Source organism: Mesocricetus auratus, unplaced genomic scaffold (assembly GCF_017639785.1).
Source record: "Mesocricetus auratus isolate SY011 unplaced genomic scaffold, BCM_Maur_2.0 Super-Scaffold_100014, whole genome shotgun sequence".
Classification (NCBI taxonomy): Eukaryota; Metazoa; Chordata; class Mammalia; order Rodentia; family Cricetidae; genus Mesocricetus; species Mesocricetus auratus.
Window position 1 is genome coordinate 10,953,049 of NW_024429197.1, and position 18,787 is coordinate 10,971,835.

At 42.1% G+C, this 18,787-nt stretch overlaps 1 protein-coding gene across 4 annotated transcripts in view; it reads left to right on the top strand.

Annotated features, from left to right (window-relative positions):
* The window catches only part of Phactr4 (phosphatase and actin regulator 4), a 64,424-nt gene that overhangs the window by 20,076 nt on the left and 25,561 nt on the right, over positions 1-18,787 (top strand). Inside the window, exons 3-5 of one of the 4 annotated variants that reach the window (XM_040756444.1) lie at positions 10,417-10,485; positions 14,063-14,236; positions 17,192-17,272. In XM_040756444.1, coding sequence (XP_040612378.1) covers positions 10,417-10,485; positions 14,063-14,236; positions 17,192-17,272 — 324 coding nt within the window. Of the gene's footprint in view, positions 1-3,950; positions 4,482-10,416; positions 10,486-14,062; positions 14,237-17,191; positions 17,273-18,787 lie in introns of those variants that run through there. The other 3 variants (XM_005079642.4, XM_040756445.1, XM_013120246.3) reach the window with 3 other exon arrangements.

Consider the following 18,787-nt stretch of genomic DNA (forward strand, 5'->3'; position numbering starts at 1 on the left):
CCTTAACCTGAATCTTTGCTAGAAGTTCCTGAATAACTTTCAGGTGCCATGGCTAGCCTCAAACAGTGACTGAGGGCTGATTCTGCCCAGATCCTGTCTCCTTTCCTTGGAGACAGTGTGCTGACCAGATGAGTTGTAAAGACTTAGGAAAGAGAGAGAAGGAAGATAGAGCAGCAGTAGTCAGTTGTCATCTCTTTTGAGTCACCAGCAGTGAATGCTACTTACTAGAAAACAGTTGGCACATTTCAAACGCTTCAGTGGCCTCAATTTCTGTCTGCCTGTTCCTACACGTCATTGATGCCTTGGTTCCTTAATAGAGCTCAGTTAGCACGTCCATATGGTTTTATATGGTGCTTTTCTACATTAGAAGACTAAGGCTTTTTGATCCCCTTAATTGTAACTATAAAAAACAACTACATTCTCATGAAAAAAATTGTAGAGTAGAAAAGACCAGTGAGGTTTATTAATAATATAATTCACTTAATCTTTTTGCCTTATTTGCCAAGCACTGACTTAGATTCATTATATAAAGTACACTGTGGCCACTGCCCTGACCAACATTTCCTGGAACCTTTTTTTTCCACCTAGCAGAATATTGAATTGGTTAAATCATTGGTTTAACAGGAAGGGACTTTGATAACAATTTTAATCACTTGTGTAGTAGCTCATGGTGATTTTTTTTGTCTGTGTATATGGTGTATTTATGTGAATATATGTTTTCTTATGTGTGTGAACACCCACATGCATGTATGCATGTGTGGGTACAGATGCAAACTCACATGGGTGTACATGTATACGGAGGCCAGAGTTGGACATTGTATGTCTCACTCTGTCACACTCCATCTTATGTGTGGTGTGTGTGGTGTATTCATGCAGGTGCCCTAGGGGGGTATCTGTAGTGGCATCTTGTCCCACCAGTGGACTTGGTGGTGGCTACACCTTAGGGTGTGGCTTCAGTGTGAGCACATGTGACCCTTATAAGGAAGGGGGCCTAGCTCTGGCTCTCTTGGGTGGTGGTCAGAGCATCCTGAGGGACAGCGACTGCATCACCAGGAGCAGAAGACCGCAACAGTTACTTACCATCGTTGTGTGAGTGCTCCCCAAATATATACCAGTTAATATATACCAGTTAATTCTTTACCTGGGTATCTGTGGACTCCTTTAACTCACCTTCACTTGGTGCCCAATGTTAACCCACCTTCGGATATCAGATATATTCGTTTGTTGCTTTCCATCTATTTTTTTGTTATTTTTGATTTTTTTTGTTTGTTTATTTCTAGGCAGGGTTTCTCTCTGTATCCTGGCTGTCCTGGAACTTGTTTTGTAGACCAGGCTAGCCTCAAACTCAAATCTGCCTGCCTCTGCTTCCCCAGTCCTGTGTGGAACCATGCCCCAGCTTGTTGCTCTCTGTCTTATTATTATTATTATTATTATTTTTTTTTTTTTGGTTTTTCGAGACAGGGTTTCTCTGTGGCTTTGGAGGCTGTCCTGTCCTGGAACTCGCTTGGTAGACCAGGCTGGTCTCGAACTCACAGAGATCCGCCTGCCTCTGCCTCCCGAGTGCTGGGATTAAAGGCGTGCGCCACCAACACCTGGCCTCTGTCTTATTATTTAAGACATAGTCTCCTACTGAACCTGAAGGTCCCTATTTCAGCTAGGCTGTCTGGTCAGTGAACTGTAGGTGTTTCTCTTGATTTAATCCTTGTAACTATGTAAATTATCTCCATTCCCAGCTATACCCTCATTCTTTTTTTGTGTGTGTTGGGGAGGGGGGGTTGAGACAGAGTTTCTCTGTGTAGACCAGGTTGGCCTCAAACTCACAGAGATCCGCCTATCTCTGCCTCACGAGTGCTGAGATTAAAGGCGTATGCCACTACTGTCAGGCTCCCTCATTCTTTTTTTCTGATTTAATCATGAAATAAAGTGATCCCTAATTCCTCACTACTGTCACATGAAGGACTTGGCATTTCTGCTCTTTTATTGACTCTTTACAGTCCTCCTGTGCAAACAAATGGGATGTGGGTATTGCCATATATATTTTTCCTCAACCTCCAGATAGGGTCTTTTTTTTTTTTTTTTTTTTGGAGACAGGGACAGGGTCTCTTTATGTAGTTCTGGCTGTCCTGGAACTCACTATGGCCTCAAACTTGAAGACATTTGTCTGCCTCTGCCTCCTGAGTGTTGAGATTCAAGGTGTATACCATCATGCCTGGCTAGGAATAAATTTTCAAAATTCATTATGAACATAACTTTTTTTGTCACAAAAATGAGAGTTTCTTAATAACTCTCAAGATCATTTGGAAAGATAGAATCATTTGTGGTCTACACATTTTTTTTCCTGTCTCCATTGCTCATGCTCTTTGCCCTGATGGCCAGCTTTCATTTGAAACAGGATCTTGTTGTATGACACTGGCTGCCTTTAACTTGTCATTCCTCCTACCTCAACATCCTGAATGTTGGGATTGCAGGCATGTACATTATCTTTTGCTTCTATGTTCCATAAGCAAAGCTTCAGATTAATTCTGTTTCTTTCTGTGACTGTAGCTTAATGCCTGCCTAACATGCATGAAGTGTGCTTGCGGGGTGGGAGGTCCAGGTTGCTAAAGACTTGTGGCATGTCCAATGTACACTGGGCCACTCACATAAGGCATTGGTAGTTTAAGGATAACTACATTGTGGTCCTGACCATGAGGAACTTCTAGACTACTAGGGAAGTGTGAAGATTATTACAGTTCAGGGTGGTGTGTACACCAAGACCCTTGCCTAGTCCAGTGGTTCTCAACCTGTGGGTCTTGACCCCTTTTTTAAGTGAAGTTGAACGACCCTTTCACAGGGTTCACCTAACACCATTGGAAAACACAGATATTTACATTTTGATTCATAACAGCAAAATTATAGTTATGATATAGCAATGAAAATATTGATTGGGGGGGTCACCACAACATAAGGAACTGTATTAAAAGGTCACAGCATTAGGAAAGTTCAGAACTATTGATCTAATCCATTCTTTTTATTTGATTGTTTGCTTTGGGTATGATAGTTTTACCTTATAACTCAGGTTAGCTTAGAACTTAGAATCTTCTGCCTCTACCTCCCAAGTGCTGGTTTATACCTCAGTATGGCAGATGATCAGTTCTTTGTCTTTCCAATAATGTTTCTTGATACTTGTTCCTTTTTCTCACCTCTATCATACTTTCTCTGGCTCTAGAAACTATCACATATGCGTGTGCGCATGTACACACACACACAAATAAATAAATGTCATGAAAATGTAGCTCAGTTTCTGAACTAGTGCCTGGTATACACAAAAGCCCTGACTCCATCCCAGCATTGCAAAACTAAGTATAGTTGTACAAGCCTAAATCCCAGCGCTTGGGAGGTGGAGGCAAGAGGCTCAGTCGTTCAAGGCTACATTGTCCAGCTTGAGGCTAACCTAGACTACATGAAACTGTCTCAAAAAGGCATGAGGGAGTGAGGGTCGTGGGGGGATGGGGTGGTAGTGATGGTGGTAAATAATAAACATTTTTTTCTTTAGAGATTCCAAAGAATTTAGGATATATGTGTATATATATATATATATATATTTTTTTTTTTTTTTTAGATTTATTTTATGTATGTTTTGCCTGCAAGTATGTATGTGGTTCTTGTGCCTGGTTCCCACAGAGGTCAGAAGAGGGCATTAGATCCCTTGGAACTGGAGTTACGAATGGTTGTGAGCTCCTATGTATGGAATGGAACCCAAGTTCTCTGTAAGAACAACAAATGCTCTTAACTGCTGAACCATCTCTTCATCCCAACACACACACACACACACACACACACACACACACACACGCGCGCGCGCACCAGGAAAGGTGTTCTACAATGTGGGTGGATGGGGAGGTAACAAATAATCAGTCCATATACAACACAGAAATTCTAGAATAACTAGATTCTTTGCAAGTAAGCTCATATCTAAAATATGCCTTTGAAATGGACTTCTACCCACATTCGACTGTTACTCCGAACACCGCTGATGATATAGGGTCTCTGCTGTACTTTGAGACAGGCTCCCTATCTTCTGTGGCTTTGAGCCTAGAGGCTTCCTACCAACCTCAAAGTCAGGAAAAGGAGGTGTGGGCTTTTGGGCTGTGCCCTTGGCAGTCAGAATGTGGTTGGCTGTCTCCTCCCCTTCCGCACTAGAGCTCTACACACTGTGCACTCTGGAATGACAGGCATTCCTCTGTGAAGAAAGCCGGGGTGAAGACATTTGTGAGCGCCACAAGTACCCGGTGACCGGGATACAGACAACAGAAACTCCAGATCTCGTGCTGTTTCCTGGCATTTGGTGGTGATCCTGGACTGCTGGTCCCTGTGTGGATTTGTCTTTTAAGAGAAGTTTGCTTTTGTCCAGGACAGTTTGCTGTTGTGGGATACATCTAAGACAATTATAATCATGGGGCAAGCTGATGTCTCCAGACCGGTAAATCCAGATGCAGTTGGTGAGTAATAGAAGGCAAAAAAAAAAAAAAAAAAAAAAAAAAAATAGATGTCTTGGCAGAACGAGGCAGGTTTACAGCTGAAGTTGGTGTCTCTTAGGAATTGGAATGCAAGACTTTAGCATAATTATAAATGTTTGGGAGAAATGAATGAAAACTTTTAAGTTGTTGCCACTCTGCTAAATTTGTTTACCTCTCACAATCTTGTTTACTTGTTCTCTGGAGTTCTGTGTGTTAGATTATATTGCTAGGAAGCTACCTACTTGTTAATTCTTGTCTTTGTAGAAAATAAATATTACAGGAGTTGTTATGTAGAGCTTAGAGGTATTTTACTGGTATTTTGCAGGTTCAGGCAATTGTTATGTGTGATCTAAAAATAAAACTGCCTAATTATAAAAACAAGGCCATTTTAATATTGAGTCTGAGTTTTAGACTTATTATAACTTTCCCAATCCAGTTCTGGGCTTTCTCCATTGCACCAGGGTTTGCTCCTCCGAGGACATTGTGCTCTATGAACTTGTGAAGTGTTCCTGTCTCGGGGATAGCTCAGACTGACAGGCCGGGGACTGTGAGGATGGCTCAGAGTTGGCAGTGTGAAGTGATGAGGTTGACCATCATCTTTGTGAGCATATTTTCTTCCCTTTGTAGGGTTTTGTATTTGATGATGATAATAAATTGGGGGAAATGGTTTAAGAAAGAAGATTGGAAAAAGTCGAGTAGGGGAAAGCATCTGGGTTATTTCTTAACAAAGTACTGTTTAGGAAGCACCAGGAAACCTGTTTGATCTGTTCTGTATTTATTTGTTTGTTTGGTTTTGGTTTTTTTGGGACAAGATTTCTCTGTCCTGGCACTAACTCTGTAGACCAGGCTGTCCTGGAACTCACAAAAATCCACCTGCCTTTGCCTCCCAAGTGCTGGGATTAAAGGCATACGCCACTACTGCCTGGCTTATTTTTATTTTGTTTTCTTTCTCTGATAAGAAATAAAAAGTCTAATATGGGCATGGCACACACCTTTAATCCCAGTATCAAGGAGGCAGAGGTAGAAGGATCAGTGCTTTTAGGTTCCCCTGATCTATACAGTGAGTTCCAGGCTAGCGAAGGCTACATAGTGAGACCCTGTCTCAAAAAAAACAAAACAAAAATAAAAAGTGATGGTGACTAAAGAAAAGAAGAATCATTTGAGGAAGCAGGTAATGCCTCAAATGTGTCTCATAATTTGTGGCAGTTTAGTTTCTGATTTCCCAGGGAAAGTGTTTTTCAGGTTTTCCTGAAACTGAGCACATGGGTGACAGAACACTTACCCAGTCAGATTGGAAGACTCCAGTTAGCTGATCCCGTTGCTTGCTTTGCTTTGACCACTAGGCTGAGTTCACTCTATCGGTTCAGTACTTCACTGTTAAAAAAAAAAAGTTAAATGTTTTATAGAAAAGGATATACAGCAAAATATAAGAAACACTCTAGGACCACTTTGCAGCTTGGGAAAGTAAGTTAGGACACAGAGGTGGGCTGGGCAGTGGTGGTGTACACCTTTAATCCCAATATCAAGGAATCACAGGCAGGTGGATGTCTGTGAGTTTGAGGCCAGCCCAGTCTACAGAGTGAGTTCCAGGACAGCTAGGGACACAGAGAAACCCTGCCTCTAAAAACCAAAAACAAACAACAACAACAAAACCCATAGAGATGTAGTGGGGTACATGTTAGTAACCCTAGTACTTAGAGGCAGAAGCCAGAAGCTCAGCAGTTCAAGTATCATTTTGGCAAGTGTTAGGCCAGCCTAGGTTTAAGGAGACCCCATCTCCCACACACAAAAATTCAATTAAATAATGTTTAATGGATGTTCTTCATAAAGAGTGCCACATCACAGGGCTGGAGAAATGGCTCAGTGGTTAAAAGCACTGGCTGCTCTTCCAGAGGACCTAGGTTCCCCAGCACCCACATGGCAGCTCACACCTGTCTGTAACTCCAGTGACAGGGCTTCTGACACCTTCATACAGGCAAAACACCAATAAACATAAAATTTTTAAAAATGGATTATAAGAAAAAAGGAAAAAAAGTCATATTACCGAACTATACCAACTCAACAACTTGATGCCTTTAAAATTCTTTCATTTCCACGGTGTGGATCAAAGCCTGCCATTTCTTGAGACCACACTGTATTTGTCAGAGAACAACAACAGGAAAAGTGGGCCATGCACTAGTGGTGATTTATCACATACAGGAAAAGGTTGGCTCTAAAAGCAAAAATACAACATATCATTGAAAGGGGGAGGAGCTAGAAGTTTGGGATATGTGGTAGTTTGAAAGAAAATGCCCCCCAAAGGGAGTGGCACTACTAGGAGGTGTGGCCTTGTTGAAGGAAGTGTGTCACTGTGGGGCAGCTTTGAGGTCTCTCTTGCTCAAGCTTCCCTCAGTGTGACAGTCAGTTGACTTCCTGTTGCCTGCAAGACATAGGACTCTCAGTTCCAGCACCACATCTGCCTGCATGCCACCATGCTTTCTACCTTGATGACAGTAGACTAAACTTCTGAACTGTAAGCTAGCCCCAATTAAATGTTTTCCTTTATAATAGTTGCCATAGTCATGGTGTCTCTTCACAGCAACAAAAACCCTAGCTAAGATAGACACTTTGTCTCAAAACATGCAGACAAAAGACCAGGTCTCACTTTGTAGGCCTGGCTGGCTTGGAAATCCCTATGTAGACCAGCCTGGCCTCAGACCTACAGAGATTTGCCTACCTCTGCCTCCCAAATGCTGAGATTAAAGGCAGGTGCCACCATACTAGTCTCTCCTCCCCCCTTTTAATAAAACACATTAAAGTGTGTGTGTGTGTGTGTGTGTGTGTGTGTGTGTGTGTGTGTGATACATGAATGTAATGCATGCATGCCACAGTGCATGTGTGGAGGGGTCAGAGAACAACTTTCAGGAGTCAGTTCTTTTTTTTGTTTTTTTTTTTTTGTTTTGCTTTTTGTTTTGAGACAGGGTTTCTCTGTGGTTTTGGAGGCTGTCCTGGAACCATCTCTCTCTCTTTTTTTTTTTTTTTTTTTTTTTTTTGGTTTTTACGAGACAAGGTTTCTCTGTATAAGTTTCGGAGGCTATCAGTTCTCGAACTGGAACCATCTCTTGTAGACCAGGCTGGCCTCAACTCACAGGCATGCCTCTGCCCCCTGAGTGCTGGGATTAAAGGCGTGTACACCACTGCCCGGCAGGAGTCAGTTCTTTCCCACTGTGAGTTCTAGGGATTGAACTCAGGTTATTAGGCTGTGTGACAAATACTTTCATACTATGCAAAATCTCACCGGCCCTTCTATCTTATTTATTAAGACAGGATCTTTTCCTAAACCTGGGCAGACTAGCTGGCTAATGGGCTTCAGGGTCCTATTGACTCTACACCCCTATCAAATTGCCATGCTGCCCTTTACATGGGTGCTGGGGATCCAAACCCAAGCCCCCGTGGTCCCTAGTCAGGCACATGTCATTTGCTGAGCTGTAACACAGTTGTCATTTTCTCTGGTGCTAGCCCTTGTAAGCTATCAGCTGACACCCCCCACCCCAGGTTGCCTCCTTCTTGCTGCAGTTGTGGCTAAAATACATTTTTCCTGAGACAGAGTCAGATCTGCCTTCACTTAAGTTCAGAGATAGTATCTATCTCCCCTCAGTCAAATGCTTTCTAATCCCATGGTCAAGGCTGTGCGAGAGTTCCATAAATCCAAGGCCTTCTCTGTACAAAGGCTGCTTTGTTCATTAGTGAAAATTTTTGCTTTCTGTTATTTTGTTGCAGTTTTCTGAAACTATTCCTTAAATCCAACAATAAGCCTCTTTTAGAGAACAAAAAATGTTAAGTACTGTGGCAAAGTATCATAAATTATGCTATGTGCAAAGTTTGGAAGGCTGAGGCAGGAGGATAGTATTAAGTTTCAGGCCAGCCAGGTTTGGAAGTGAGACCCTGTCTTTAAAAAAAAACGAAACAAAAGCTGAAAGGGTCAAAAGCATTGCCCAGCTAGTAAAGGTGCTCGTTGCCCGAGCCTGATGACCTGAGACTGACCGTGGAACCAAGCCTGCAGTGGCGGCACCCCCTCTAATGCCAGCACTCGGCAGGCAGAAATAGGCAAATCTCTGTGAGTTCAAGGTCACTTGGGACAGCAAGGGCTACACAGGGAAACTCTGTTTTGGAAAATCAAAAGAAAAAGAAAAAAGGGGAAAACAAACTCCTTCAAATTGTCCTCTGCCCATACATGAGCCCTGGCATCTGCATGCACACATACACTCATATAAAACAAGTGTCAGGGGTGAGGTGATAGGGAAGACTCGACAATTTATGGCAATTTTAAAAATTGGTAAGGTACAAATTATAGGTGTGAAATTCAAATAAATCAGGCAATTTAGTCATTTTTTAATAAATCTAGTCAAGGAATGTTGAAGGTTTGTTTTCTGTGGATTTTTGTTTCCTGGTTATACTTTTTTTTTTGTTTGTTTGTTTTTTTTTTGTTTTTACGAGACAGGGTTTCTCTGTATTGTTTCGGAGGCTATCGGTCCAGCCCGGCCTCGAACTCACAGAGATCCGCCTGCCTCTGCCTCCCGAGTGCTGGGATTAAAGGCATGCGCCACCACCGCCCGGCCCTAGTTATACTTATACTTGGCTGTCCAACATAGGTGAGTAAGAGTTGGTTGTAGACCAAGTGTGATGCTATACACATGTAAGACCAAGTACTCTGGAAGCTGAGATGAGAGTGAGCTCAAGGCCAGTCTGGGCAAGTGTGGCCTTGTCCCAAAATACAGGGAAAGAAGCTAGGGATACAGTTTATTGGTAGAATGCTTCCCTACCATATAGGACCTTGGTTTCAAACTCTGTTACTACCAAAATAGGAATATGTAAGATTATATAGTCTTTGATCTAGGGTGTATTATTTAATCCTGTTGTTTTCTTTCTTTAGTTATGTGTAGTATATTTAGTTATATGTAGTATGTATTTAGTTATGTATATATAATTTACAAATAGTGAACACCTGAAGATGCAAAGTGTTAAAAGGTATGGCTTGGTTTTGTTCTTTTGAGATAAAGTCTCTGCTATGAAGTCCAGACTTTGAACTCACCATGTACCCTAGGCTAGATCTCAAAGACACAGCTAACCTTCTGCTTGAGTTTTTGAAGTGTTTGAAGTATAGGCATGTACTACCATGGCCAACTTTTAGTGTCTTTTTCTAATTACTTACTTTATTTAAATAATTTACTTATTATTGGGGCAGGGAGTATCTTTTATGCTATGGCATGTGTTTGGAGGTCAGTTTGAAGGAGTAGAGTCTTTTCCAGCCATGGGTTCCGAGGATAAAACTTATCTCATCAGGCTTGCACAGCCAATTCCATCACTTACTGACTTTGTAGGTGAAGCCCTACATCCTCTCTTTGGTTAAAAATAAATGTGTGTGTGTGTGTGTGTGTGTGTGAGAGAGAGAGAGAGAGAGAGAGAGAGACAGACAGACAGACAGACAGACAGACAGACAGACACAGACAGACAGACAGAGACAGAGGTACACATTAATGATATACACTTTTTTGTTTTTTGTTTTTCAAGACAGGGTTTCTCTGTATTGTTTTGGAAGCTGTCCTGGAACTCTAGACCAGGCTGGCCTTGAATTCACAGAGATCCTCCTGCCTCTGCCTCCCAAGTGCTGGGATTAAAGGTGTGCCACCACCATCCGGCTTAATGGTATATACTTTTAATCCCAGCATTCAGGAGACAGAGGCAAGTTGATCTCTGAGTTCAAGGCCTGCCTGGTCTACAGAGCAAGTTCAAGGACAGCCAAGGGCTCCATAGAGAAACCCTGTTTCAAACAAAAAACAAAACAAGAAAACATTAAAATTAAAAAAAAATCAAATCAAGCCGGGCAGTGGTGGCACATGCCTTTAATCCCAGCACTCTGTTCTTTTCTACCATGCAGGTCTCATCGATCAAACTCAGGTCATCAGAATTATCAGAATTGTATGTCAGTTATGCACATTGCATTTTGGTATGTGTTTTGTTGTTGCTGTTTAGTTTTTGTTTTGCTTTTTGATACGGTTTTATATGCTTAGATGGCCTTGAACATTTGATCTTAATTTGGCCTCTCAAATGCTGGGGTTACAGATGTGTATGCTTTTGTTATTCAATGAAACCAGAAGTTATAATGAGACATATTAAGATTTCAGATTAAGAATTAAAATAAAAAGTAGATCTGGGGGAGAGGGTAGAAGGGGGGGTGGGAAGAGTGGAAGAGAGAGACTGCAGTTCAGTTGTGAAGTATGTGAGAAGAGTAAATATAAAAAACTAAAATAAGAGCCAGGAGTTGGTGGCGTATGCCTTTAATCCCAGTACTCGAGAGGCAGAGGCAGGGGGGATCTCTGTGAGTTCGAGACCAGCCTGGTCTACAGAGCGAGTTCCAGGATAGCTTCCAAAACAATACAGAGAAACCCTGTCTCAGAAAAAAAAATCCAAAATTAAATAAATTAATAAACAGCATGGTAGACTTTGAAATTACAGCAATTTCAGTATATATCCCCATTTTGTCACAAATTAATTTTTAAAAAATTTTATGTGTATGTATGTTTTGTCTACGTATATATTTGTGTACTTTTGTGGGTCTGTTACCCAAAGAGGCCAGGAGAGGGCATCAGATCCCCTGAGACTAGAGATACAGAGTGGTGTGAGCTACCATGTGGGTGCTAGGAATCAAGCTTGTGCCCTCTGGAAAAGAAGCAAGTAAGCTATCCCTCCAGCCTTGTCACACATTTTTAAAATGCTAAAATTAAACAAAGTAAGGGTATAGGTATAGGTATAGACCACCTGAGTATCAAACACAGGGCCTTAGGTTCAATCCCCAGTACAACAGAAGAAAAAAGAAAGAATGAAGAAGGTAGCATATGCCTGTAATCCTGGTACTTAGAAGGTTGTCACAAAAGATTCTAGAATTCAAGGCCAACCTCAGCCACATGATGAGACTCTGTCTCCAAAATCCCAGCACTTTGGAAGCAGAGGTGGGCAGATCACTGTGAGTTTGAGACAAGCTTGATCTTCAACAGTAGTTCTCGATTTTCCTAATGCTTTGACTCTTCAATATAATTTCTCATGTTGTGGTGAGCCCTAACCATAAAATTAGTTTTTTTGCTACTTCATAACTGTAATTTTGCTCACAGGGTCTTAGGTAAAAGAGTCATTTGACCCCTCCAAAGAGGTTGAGACCCATCGGTTGAGAACCACTGATCTATATAGAGTTACAGGATAGCCAGGACTACACAGAGAGACCCTGTTTCAAAAAGCAAACAAAAGCCTCAAACAAACAAAATATGCCTATGCTTCCTTTTAATTGAACTGCGTGTGAGTGAGGCTAGGAAGCACAGGGGCGCACACACACACACACACACACACACACACACACACACACACACACACACACACTCAGGAACGCCTTGCGGAGCAGAAGCACTGCTACATGGCATCTTGTAGCTTGTTCAACAAAGGCGTAAGTTTGAGCCAGAAAAAGTCTGCCTCTGCCTCTGTCTCTTTTAACATGTGTGAGGTTTCCAGATCTTAATCTGGGACTGGAGTAACAAACTTGATATTTAAGGTGTTTTTTTTTTTTTTTCTCAGCTGCATGCAGGGCCTTGTGCCAATGCCACACTCACTTAAGAGCTTCAGCCCTGCCTTGTTCTTCTGAGACAGGGCTTCACTCTGTAGCCTCGTGGGTGCTAAGATTATAGGCGGGTGCCAACACACCTGGCTGGAGAGTTTTTAAAAGGACTCGTGGTCCCACTTCCTAGAGTTCCTGTATATTATAAAGGCAGTTGGGCTGATTCTAAATATTTGGACAGACATGTGAGTCACTCAAATAATATGCAGTTTGTCATTGAGAGTAGGGAGGGGCGAGGAGGAGGAAGAATAGAAATATGAATGAAGCCGGATGTTGTGGCTCACACCTGTAATCCTGCATTTGAGGGCAAGACCTTGGAGAATCAGGAGTTTAAGGTCTTCCTCAGCTGCAAATGAATTCAAAGCCAGCCTAGGCTACTTAAGGCCCTATCACATAAAACAAGCAAAAATAGATAGATGAATAAGTAAATATTAATGTAGATGAACAAATTGGAAAATATGAATTGTAGGGTAGGGTGTGGTTTCACCCACTTCGTGAAGCAAGGTTCAGTTCTTCTAAAACATTTGACAAAATTAGGTCAGTTTTGAAGAGAGAAGCAAAGAAAACACTGTTCTGCCAGGCAGTGGTAGTGCACACCTTCAGTCCCAGTGTTTGGGAGGCAGAGGCAGGAGGATCTCTGTGAGTCTGAGGCCAGTCTGGTCTACAAGTAAATTCCTGGACAGCAAGCCAAAGCTACTCTGAGAAACCCTGTGTGTGTTGGGGGCAGGAGGCAGTAATTGAAAAGTAACAATAACACAAACCTACAGTGTTAATAGGAGATAATTCTTGGGCGTTGGTGGCACTTGCCTTTAATCCCAGCACTCGGGAGGCAGAGGCAGGTGGATCTCTTGTGAGTTCGAGGCCAGCCTGGTCTACAGAGCGAGTTCCAGGACAGCCTCCAAAACAATACAGAGAAACCCTATCTCGAAAAACCAAAAAAAAAAAAAAAAGGAGATAATTCTTTTCAGCACATATGTTGAACTCTTCTGCCCTCAAACATTGTTTGCTTCTAATATGAAACAGTTTACAAATATGCGTATTGATTATTTCTGTGACGTAGCGATGGCAGCTTGATCCCAGGAGTGAGTCCACGGAGCCTTTTCTTTCCTTTAGACTTCTCCAGAGAACTCTGGGATAGTAGGTGGAGTGCAAGGCTGCATTGTGTTGCTTTCCTGCTTTTTTTGTTGCCTTCCTGCCCCGCCCCTTGGCTGCTCCTTTTGCTACCATTAAAGCCTTGCACATGTTGTCATTATGAGGCCCTCAAGACCTTTGATCTCAGTCATGAACTTGTAGCGTGTCAGCTATGTTTTGTGTCAAATCTTTAATATCATGGTTTTCTCTAAATAATAAGGTGATGGCAAAGTAGAATTTCACCTCTGCTCTCCCCTATTTCCATTTGTTTCAAAACATATTCTCTCTAATGCCTCTTCCCCACCTTAGACTACTCCCAGTCTTCCGTAGTTATGCAGAGCCCTTTTTATTGTGGGGAGATCGGATTAACAGGTCCAAGGTGTCAACACTTGATGAAGTGCCCTTCCCTCAACTATTTCAATCCTGCAAACTGCTGGGAGGGGGTAATAGTTGACAGTGACTCCTTAGTGGTAGAATTCCCTGCTTCAGGGATATAGAACTCATGCATAAGGAGAAGACATGTATGTTGTGTGTGTTAAAGATGTTAACCTTGTGGTACTCATCATCTCCCTGAATTTTTCTCTTAAACGATGGCAGGGTTCGTTTGGCTCCGATAGTGATCAAAGTTGTAAATTTGGGCCTTTGCTGCCCATGCGATTTTCAGAGGTACTCATCCGCATGGTGTTTATCATTGCCCAGATCCTTTCCAACTGCAACAGGAAGAAGGGAACATTTTTAGCGTTTATACAGAAATAATAAAGTGTTTCTTCTTGGTCTCCTCCATGTACAGAAGAAGCAGAGCAGCCCTCAGGAGAGCCAAGCATGGTCATGGACAGTGTGGAAGCAGGGGACACAACACCTCCCACCAAAAGAAAAAGCAAGTTCTCAGGTTTTGGCAAAATTTTCAAGCCGTGGAAATGGAGGAAAAAAAAAAGTAGTGATAAATTTAAAGAGACATCAGAAGGTAAGATGCTAAGATTTAAATATGTGTTCTCAGGGGTGAGGGTGGAGTGCTTGCCTAGTTTGAGTAAAGCCCTGAGCTCTTCCCTGATATCCAGAGGTGTGCTTGTGCAGTCCCCGCAGAAGGGAGGGTCAGAAATCCAAGGGTCAGAAGCTCAAGGTCATTCTTAGTCAGATACTGAGTTTCAGGCCAACCTCGGCAACAACCATGAGACCTTGCTTCAAAAAAATAAATAAATAAACATGGCTTCTAATTTTAAAAGTCCCCTGCTTGTGCTGAGGAGGTAAAGCCCTTAGGACCTGAGTTGGAACCCACAGAGAGCCAGATTTGATACACATACTATTATAAGCCAGTGCTTCTGTGGGAAGATGAAGGCTGAGACAGAATCACCAGAAACCTGAGGCCAGCTGGCAGGCAGTGGGGAAAAGGCAAACAAACCCACTAGACCCTGTCTCAATCAAAGTAGGTGAGAACTGATACTGGAGGTTGACCTTTGACCTTCACATGCATTTCCATGCTATGCTTTTGCCCTAGTGTGCTTGCACGCATATACATACAAATTGTACACACACATAAAAAAGAATAATTCCCTGATTTAGCTGGGCTTGGTGGTGCAGACTGTAATCCCAGCTCTTGGAAAGTAGAGGCAGGGGGATGAAGAATTTAAGGTTATCTTTGGCCCCACAGAAAATTCAAAGTCAGTCTGGGTTATATGAGACAAACAATAACATACTCTACCAACTGAGTTTCCTTTTTTTTTCTTTAATTTTTGTTTTATGTGCATTGGTGTTTTGCCTTCATGTTTGTCTGTGTGAGGGTGTCTGATATTGGAGTTACAGACAGTTGTAAGTTGCCAGGTAGGTGCTGGAAATTGAACCTGTGTCCTTTGGAAGAACTGTCAGTGCTCTTAACCTCTGAGCTGTCTTTCCAGTCCTGAGTTTCCTATTTTATTTATTTATTTATTGGTTTTTCCAGACAGGGTTTCTCTGTGGCTTTGGAGGCTGTCCTGGAACTTGCTCTGTAGACCAGGCTGGCCTCGAACTCAGAGATCCGCCTGCCTCTGCCACCCAAGTGCTGGGATTAAAGGCGTGCACCACCAACGTCTGGCTGAATTTCCTATTTTAGAAGCACCCAACTTTTTCATTTTTCCGTAAATTTCTACAACCTCCTACTTGAAGTGTTCGTTCTTTTAGATTTAGACTGACGAATGATCCTATAGTGAGCCTTTACTCTCTTTTGCATTTTGTATTGAGGGTTAAACCTATGAACCTAAGGCATGAAGCATACTAGGCTAGGCAAATGCTCTACCACTGACCTACAACCCCAGCCATCTTTTTCTGTTTGGTGGTGTTTTTGTTTTGTTTTGTTTTAGCAGAACTTCTATTGGCCTGTTAGTCATTTTCTTGCCTGGGATTGTAGCACTTATCGTGCCTTAACCTCCCAGTGCTTTGGTATGAACCATGATGTCTAGTAGTTGTTATTTTTTAAACTATTGTTTGTTTGTTTGTTTGTTGGGGAAATCTAATACAATTTGCAAAGTCTGTTCTCTCCTTCCACCATGTGGGTTCCAGGAGTTAAACTCCATCTATTAAGCTTGGCACAAGTACTGTTATCCACTGAGCCATCTCTCCAGCTCCCCCCCCATCTATTTTTTGGTGCAGGTTCTCACTGCCTTGAATTAACCATGACAATCTTCCTGTCTCAGCCTTTGGAATAACTGAAATTTACAGGCCTGTTTGAGCAAGCCTAGCTGGCACTTATATTCTGTAGCCTCATTCTGAAGTTTGTATTTTATGGGATTAAATCTGTTCAGTAAGGACAAATTTAGTGTTGTACACCTGTTATCTCAGTACTTGAGAGGCAGGAATGTGAGGATTACCGTGAGTGTGGGGTGAGTTCTACATAGTGAGTTCTAGGCCAGTCAGGGCTGCATTGTAAGACCCTTTATGAAAATGAAACAACTGGCCAGGGAGTAGTGATACACACCTTTAATCCCAGCTCTTGGGAGGCAGATCTCTGTGAGTTTGAGGCCAGCCTGATCTACAAAGCTATACAAAGAAACCCTATCTTGAAAAACCTAAAAAAGAAAAAGAAAAAGAAAAGAAAGGACGAAAGAATGAAAGGAAGAACTGAATTGGGATGCATAGTTGACTGTGGGGCACCTGTACTGTAGTAGATAGACTAAGGGGTCTTTTCACTTAGCCCACGTTCCAACAGCATTAAGTCCCAGTTAAGCTACAAACATGTGAGTATGGCTTCTTTGGGAAATGATACTTTCTCAGCACAGGTAATAAAATAAATGAAAGGCAGGCGTTGGTGTCTCATGCCTTTAATCCCAGCACTCGGAAGGCAGAGGCAGGCGGTTCTCTGTGAGTTCGAGGCTAGCCTGGTCTGCAGAGTGAGTTCAGGACAGCCTCCAAAACTATACAGAGAAACCCTGTCTCGAAAAACAAGAAAAGATAAATGAAGATGCTTTGTTGTTGTTTGTTTTTTATAACTAGTTCTAGGTGTGGAGCCCAGGGCCTTGAACATGCTAGGCAATCACTACTTTTGCTCTAACTCCCAGCCCCAGCAATTAATTTTGTTTTGTTTTGGTCAGAGCTTAGCCATGCCTTTGCTGGCCTAGTACTGTGTAGCATAGAATGGCCTCAAACTAGGCAGTATTCCTCAGCATCTTCCTCTCAAATGGTGATTTTTTTTGTTTTGTTTTTGTTTTTGTTTGAGGCCGTCTAGAACTTGCTACCTAGCTGAGGCTGTCCTGGAACTGATCCTCCTGCCTTCACCTCCCCAGTGCTAGGGTTATAGACATATAACACTCAGCTACATTATAAATGTCCTTCTTTTCCTGAAGAATACAAGAAATGTGAACCCCTTATTCTGTTATACTTATAAAGCTAAGAGTTACGTTGACCTTCCAACTGCCACATTTCTGAGTTCTGTTTTCCAATTTAATGTTAGTTTTAGAGAGAAAAATATCTATGCGAAAACCAAGAGAAGAGCTGGTTAAAAGAGGGGTTCTGTTGGAAGACCCTGAGCAGGGTGAGTTCCAAACCATCAGCATATGCTGTCTCTGTACGTGTGGTCTTTGGCTGGGGCACTAGGTATTTGGATTTCCTTCCTTTGCTTTTTATTCTTACTGTAGTTATAGTGGAAGAGCACTTTAAAAATGATTCCCTATTTCTTCCCAGGTGTCTGGCTTTACTCTTAAGCTGTGAAATAGAATGACTGGTGAAGGGTCCTGGGAGCAAAGATTCTGTGTGTGTCTTCCTCCGACTTGTCACCTGCAGCGGTGACAGGTATTTCAGATTGCCTGTTGGTAGCTTTTACCAAATTGCCTCCATATTCATCTACACTGACCGTCCATTGATGTTTCAGTACCCATTGCTAGTTATGATGTTGATACTGTCTTGTATGGTTGTAATGAAGCAGTGGATTATAAATGGAAAACATAGTATTCTACCTTAATTTACTTAATTTCTCTTTAATTTCATATTCAGAACAATTCACTACTTTTGCTGAATTGCCATCTTGCTCCCTTCCTCTCCTACAAATAAGAAGATGGCTCAGTGGTCAAGGGTACTGGCTGTTATTACAGATGACCTGGATTCAATTCCTAGCACCTACATAGTATCTCACAGCCATCTGTAACTCCAGTTCCAAGTGACCTAGCACCTTCTTCTGGCTTCCTCTTACATTAGGCAAGCATGTGGTATACATACATGCAGACAAAACACTAAGACACTTAAACCAACAATGACAAAAGATTTAAAAAATTATCCCGGTAGTGGTGGCATCCTCCTTTAATCCCAGCAGAGTAGGTGGAGGCAGAGGCAAGTGGGTCTCTGAGTTTGAGGTCAGCCTGGTCTACAGAGTGTGTTCCAGGACAATCAGAGATACACAGAGAGACCCTGTCTCAAAAAAACAAAACAAACAAAAATTTTAAATAATAAAATTAGAAGTACATAGCTAGAGAGATGGCTCAGAAGTAAAGGTACCCACAGAGAATGATAGCCACAGCTGTCTTCTGATTTCAGTATGCGCTCTAAGACATATGAGCCATGACACATACGTACCCATGTGTACGTACATCCATTAATAAATATAATAATTTTTAAAAATAAATTAAAAGCCAGACATGGTAGCACAAACCTTTAGTCCCAGCACTTGGAAGTCAGAGGCAGGCAGGTCTCTGTGAGTTCTAAGCCAACCTGATCTACAGTGGCTAGACCAGCTGGGGATACACAGTGATGGTATAGTGGTACGTACCTATAATCTCTGGAGGCTGAGTCAGGAGAATTACTAGATTAGAAAGCAGCCTGGTATATATAGAGAGCTCTAGGCCAGCCAGGGATACATAGTAAGACTCTGTCTGGAAAGGCTAGTTTAATAATCAACCAATTAATTAATTTAATAAAAATACACCAAGGTGTGATTTGTCACACCTATAATCCAACAAACACTTGGAGTCATAGCCAGCTCAATCCAATTCAACGTTAGTCTAGGCTGAGTATGAGCTCTAGCCTTAAAACAACTAATTAAGTAAAAATGCTTTAT